The 6,000-nt window shown below is 35.3% G+C and overlaps 1 protein-coding gene across 1 annotated transcript in view; it reads right to left on the bottom strand.

Annotated features, from left to right (window-relative positions):
• Nucleotides 1–1,633: 1,633 nt before the first annotated feature.
• The window catches only part of STIL (STIL centriolar assembly protein), a 57,474-nt gene continuing 53,107 nt past the window's right edge, over nucleotides 1,634–6,000 (bottom strand). Inside the window, exon 18 of the mRNA XM_031684229.2 lies at nucleotides 1,634–3,148. Within this exon, the coding sequence (XP_031540089.2) occupies nucleotides 2,359–3,148 (790 nt within the window). The 3' untranslated portion in view covers nucleotides 1,634–2,358. The remainder of the gene's footprint in view (nucleotides 3,149–6,000) is intronic.

Raw genomic sequence — 6,000 nt, 5'->3', positions numbered from 1 at the left:
AGAAGCTGGGTAATAGAAGCTCCATTGTTTCCTTACTTCATATGAAGTAGCAGCCATATATCTATAAACAATATGCTGTGGGACTGGATGAAAATAAAAAATTCAGACAAATGTCACTTGAGAGGCAATCATCTCCAGTCTTTTAATCCAATTTTCCCAGTACTAATGCTTTTTCCAAAGATGCTGAAAAGCTATCATAGCTTTTAACTTGCCAAATAACTTTCACAGTAAAACATTCTTCTTAGAGAACTTTCTAGAGAGGCTTCAGTGATGGTCTGTCTTCTCTGAATGTGTATTTAGTAGAAAGAGACATGTTTTGTTGAATTATTCAGTCTCCAAAACTGCTTAAACATCTTATCCGAGGCCTTAAATTAGATATTGTAACAGAAGTGATGGAATTAGGTTTTGCCTAAAAAGCCTCAGGTTCAGTTTTTATTGTTTAGAGAGCTTCTTGTTTGATGTGAACATTACAGGGTTCCCAGTGATAGTTAATGAGGATGTCAGCTAATTTGCTAGCATTCTGGTTTTTTTTTTAAATAACATGCAATATAAATTGTACTTTCACTTCTTGGGCGAAATACTGAGGGCTAAAACTAAAGACCATACTTGAAGTGGTGTTGACAATTTCATTACTTAAAAATTTACTCCAATGAAACCTGAAAGTGGATTTTCACAAATTTATTAAAAAACTGAAACCCCAGACAATGCCTATGGGAACAAAGGTAAACACAGAATCACTGTCAGTGCCATTCCCACATCTTAATTTTAACCTGAAAGAGCAACGCCACAGGGAAACGTATGCCAGCTGGTCCCCGACTGCAGTGGGGAACAGCAGAAAGCCACCGTGTTACCACGTATCAGGTGGCTAACTATAAACTGTTTCATTGGATTAATACCTCAGAAGGCCCCAGCTGGGCTGGAAAGTATTGAGAGACCCAAGGTCCATTTCTTTCCAGTTGACACATCAAATTTTGATAGCAATGACATCTTAATTTAACTTCAACAGAAGAGCTTTCTCTCTCAAGTAAATGAGGACTTTTTTCATTTACATTCAGAAATCACCATTTAAAACTTATTTTTTAAGAAGGTGGAGGGAAAAAAAGAAGCAACTATCAATATACTCAACAAGTTGGATGGATCTCAAGGACATTATGCTGAGTGGAAACCAATCAAGACAATGCATACTATGATTCCATTTATATTAGCATTCTCAAAATAACAAAATTCCAGTGACAGAGATCAGATCATTGGTTGCCAGGAGTTAGGGTTGGAGGAAGGCTGTATTTTAATAGTACTAGGGAATTTCTTTGTGATGAAAAAGTTCTGTATGCTATTGTGGTTGTGGTTATGCAAATCTATGTGATAAAATCTCACAGTCATACATCGGAAAGTAAATAAATGAGTGGAGCAACTTGTGAAACTGGAAAGGTCTGTGGCTTAGTTACTACTGTTGTGCCTAATGTCAATTTCTTGGTTTTGCTCATTTACTGACTATGTTTATGTAAGATATTATCCTTGGGGGTTGCTATACCCAAACTCTGTATCATTTTTTAAATTCTGGGGAGTCTAAAGTTTTTTCTTTTTTCTTTTAAAGTAGAGAGGATGTGCTGTAACAGATGACAAAGGAAAGCAGTCAATCTAGACAGTTTTATTAAGTTCCATTAAAAAAATTAAAACATTTGAAAACCTCACCAAGTTTATAGAACACACTCATACTCAATAGTTGTCTTATTGTGATAGCTAGTGCTATATGTCGAAAATGTTGCATTAACATCAACCCACCACAGTACAAAAGTTTTACTTCCACAAAATTTAACAAATATGCTTCTTAATTAAGAGGATAAATATACTCCTTGTATAAAAGATCTTATTTAAAAAAATAAAACTTTCCCCTTAAATTCAATAAGGGTTGATTTGGCTAATTTAATCAAGGTCATGATAACTTCATCTTATGGTCTTTTAGGTGACGCTGGGTAGATGCAGAAGTGCAAAATGCTGGGAAAACAGACTGACTTTTCAAAATGTACAGCATAAAAGAACAGTTCAGATTCAGAGTTGGATAGTACCTACTTATCTAAATTTGTTGAAATAACTCATCTCAGGATTTGTTTCTTTCTTTTTTTTAAAGTTCCAGTGATGCTGAACAGCTCTATTTTAACAAAGAACACTCAGCCCTCATACAGGCCAGTCATCTAAAAGACAATCAGGTCACCTGTTCGGCTCTTTGCCATAAGCTGCTACCAAGAAACACAGCAATCCCTAGAATGATTAGGAATTCCAAAACTATCAAAGGCTCTGGATTCCCTAAGTATCTTCAGGAGACATCCTGTCCTCATTATCAGGAGGGCAGCTAAAGGTTTAAAATAATTTTGGCAACTGTCTGAGACGCTTTACATCTAAGAAGGTGCCTACTGAATTCATACTATTCATTTGCTTTAAAGTTTCAGAAGGCTTCAAACTCTCAGGAAAAACTGGGGTGTCCCTTACATTTTCTTTCTCAGGATGTTGGGTAAACTCTGCTTTTCCAGTTCGGAGGTTCAATGCAGGACTTGGTTTAAGGTTCTTTAAGAAGAAAGCTGGGTTTTCATTCAACTGCTGTGTTGTTTTTGGCTGAACAACTTCATTTGTAATATTTCTCAATACTGGCGTATCTGTGTGGGTGCCCATGGATTCACAGTTATAACAATTAGTTATTTCACAAGCATTCCTAGGAGGCTCTTTCTGATAACCAAGTTGTTCAACTATGCACGTAAGGTTTTGATTCACCAAATGCTCATTCTTGGTATCTACATTGTTTGGAGGTTCCTCTTCATCTTCACTATTGTCGCTGCTTTGTATGAGTCCATATCTCTTCATATATTTTTTGGTTGCAAATGACATGTTGTTTGGTGAAATTAAACTAAGCCCCACTGTGCTTCTGTCTGTATTAATATGTAGAAAGCTAAAAGATGAGTCACAGTTATTTTGGTTTGATCGAGTGAGAGACAGTTGTGACAGCTGATTTTCATTTAAATATTTCAGAGCTATAGCATTTGCCTCCATGCTCAAATCCACACCGTTGGGGCTTAAGCCACTCATGCCAACGTTAGCAAATGACATATAGTTTAATCCAGAGATCACTGCTTCAGGGCTGATGCATGCCAACACACTGAAAGACAGAACATAGCAAGCCATCATCTATCTCATTTTGAGTACTAAGCAGCGTTATTGTAAATATGTTCCATTCTATGAAAGCAACAAAGCAACAAAAGATCTTCAGCTTTAAGGCTGATAGTGCCTTTTATCTCAGTTCTCACACATCTAAATCTTGATGATCCAGAAACATTCAAGGGATAAATACGATAACCTAGAAGGTAATCCATGATTCAAAGAATGAAAGTGGAACACAAATTAATTTTCCTAAATTTATACATAAGTTATGGTTTTAAAACCAAATACAAGACCCCCCCCAAATGTAAAGTTTTTCAATATTGATAAAGTAAAATAAAAATAATATCAAACAGAAAACACATTTGACAATATAACATCACAAGCTTTGGTGAGTAGCTCAGAATATTAAGTTGTTCATAGTTGAAGAGATTCCATTTGTAATGAATGAAAAACATCAGTCAGTCTCTGGACATGGACATCTGTGCATATATACTAATTTTCTTTCGTTAGATATAATCCTCAACTCACTTTGGTTGGCATTATCTCATTATTAGTAATTAAGTGATTTGCCTTTTCCTGTATATCACATATACAATAATAGCTGCTAATTTTTATTGACGCTTCATTATGTGCTGGGCACTCTGCTAAACATTCAGTACCTTATTCAATCCTCGCAGAAACCTTTCCCTGGGGGGGTTGTCCCTATCAGGTAGTTCAACCTTAATCTCCACTCCAATACTTCACATTTCCCTTTCCCTATTCTGTTTCTCCTTGGCACTTATGGCTATCTATATATTTAGCCCACATTTCTTATTTATCATCTGGCTCCCTCATGAAAGCATGAGGGCAAAGGTTTTGTCTATTTCCCCCACGACTGCAGGAGCCTTGGTGCCTGGAACAGTGCCTTGCACAGGGTAGGCACTCAATAAATATTTACTGAATGAATAAAATAGGTATTTTTATTATCTTTATTTTGCAGTTCAGAAAACTAAGGAATAGAGACTTTTAAAACAATTTCCCTAAGTTGAACTGCTAGTAACCAGCAAGCTGAGACCAGGTCTTACTCTCTGGGCTCTATAACCACCACTGTCTCACTATACTGTACGAAGCAACTTGTATTTTGCTATCAATGTTTTTATGTTCCCTAAAAATTAGAGTCCTCTGTGTACTAATATATTATATATAGGTTACTTATATTATTATTATATTCTAGTCAAAGAATATGCTATTTTCAAATCATCCAATGAAGAAATCCAGCTATTTTATACATGCCAGCCACTGCCTGCATCCCTACCCCCAAAACCAAATCATTATCAGGTATTTTCATTCTCATAAGCACCTGAAGTTTTGAATAAACTATTTTCAACCATTAATATTCCCTGAAACCAATGATGTCATCACCAAACAGCGGAACAGTGTGCTCCATAATGCTAGTCTTTATACTCCCTTGGAATTCTTCTTTAACCCTCTTGGTATCACTAGTTTGAAGACTGTCTTAATAAGATGGAAGAGACGCTCCCAATCTATCCAAACATTATTCTTTTATGATATATTCATAGTGATAATATCTTCTGAATATAAAGTCTTTTTTTACTTTCTTTGCCTATTTCCTCAGAATCATAAGCAATTTGCTTATTAAATCAGAAGACATGTACATATTAAATATATAAGTATAATATCTATAGATAACATTAATGTAAATAATATGAAAAAGCAAATAAAACCTTCTAAATCAAAATAAAAATATTTAGAAAAAGTAGATCTAATTTGAATTAGATTTTCTTTTATAGAATGGTTAAAAGATCTATAAAAAAATCCATGAAAGCAATCAGTATTAGTCTAGAAGTTTCTTCAAGTTTCACTGTCTAACACAGCTAGCTAGTTTCAATTTGGGGGCTGGGAAAAATTACTTTGAAAACAAAACAAATCAATATTACACAGAACCAATGCATATAAACACTATGGTAATTAAGATGAAAAGCAAAAGGAGAGCATTCCACTAGCAAATCCTAAAAGCTTTGATCACAGATATACTATGTTAGAATCACATTAGACGTGCAGTCACAAAAGGATGATGAGAGTCCACTTAGGTTTATGAGAGTCACACGCCAACAATTCCAACTTAAAGATGAAAACCAACCTGGACCTATTGTCCTGTTTGAATCCTGATTAGTTATGTCCTACTTATCCTACATTGGGTTTTCCAGTAGAGAAAACCTAGTGTTTTCAAGTAGAGAGAAGGAAGGAACTAGACAGACTGCTCAAGATCTGTTTTGAATTAAAAAAAAATTACTTCAATTGAGAATATGCCTAGAGGCTGTAGCCAGTCCTCCATCTTCCCTATGATTTCTAGGTATATCTGGGACCTTCTTTCATTGTCTTCCTGCTTTTGGACCTTCTTAATCTCTCCAGTGTTATGGAACAGGAAGGCAGAAAGGAAATTTTCCCCTGTCTCTTGCTACTCTTCTGGTGGAGAGATATGCTATGCTCCTGGGGTCCAGAACTGGAAAGTGAAATAAGGTTTCACATAGGCACAATGACAAAGGCTAGCTGGTTTACAGAACTAGAAGAATAGCAGGTATTACAAGGATTATAAAGATTACTTTCCTGTAATACTAAGCTACAACTTATACACTACTTCTGTAGGAAAGTATATCTTAAATTCGAAACAACTGCCTTATATACTTTTAGCACACTGGTTATATTATACCAACATGTGTTAAAAGATAACAACACAAGGCCATAAATACTGACAGTAAGTATTACAGAGTTACTAAAAATAATACATTCATTGTACACTGCAGTGATGACCTGAGTAGGTGAGATTTCATTCATTTAGCAATCCATGAA

Source organism: Vicugna pacos, chromosome 13 (genome assembly GCF_048564905.1).
Source record: "Vicugna pacos chromosome 13, VicPac4, whole genome shotgun sequence".
Taxonomy (NCBI): domain Eukaryota; kingdom Metazoa; phylum Chordata; class Mammalia; order Artiodactyla; family Camelidae; genus Vicugna; species Vicugna pacos.
The sequence above is the reverse complement of the archived record's forward strand: the minus strand, read 5'-3'. Positions and strand labels throughout refer to the sequence as shown.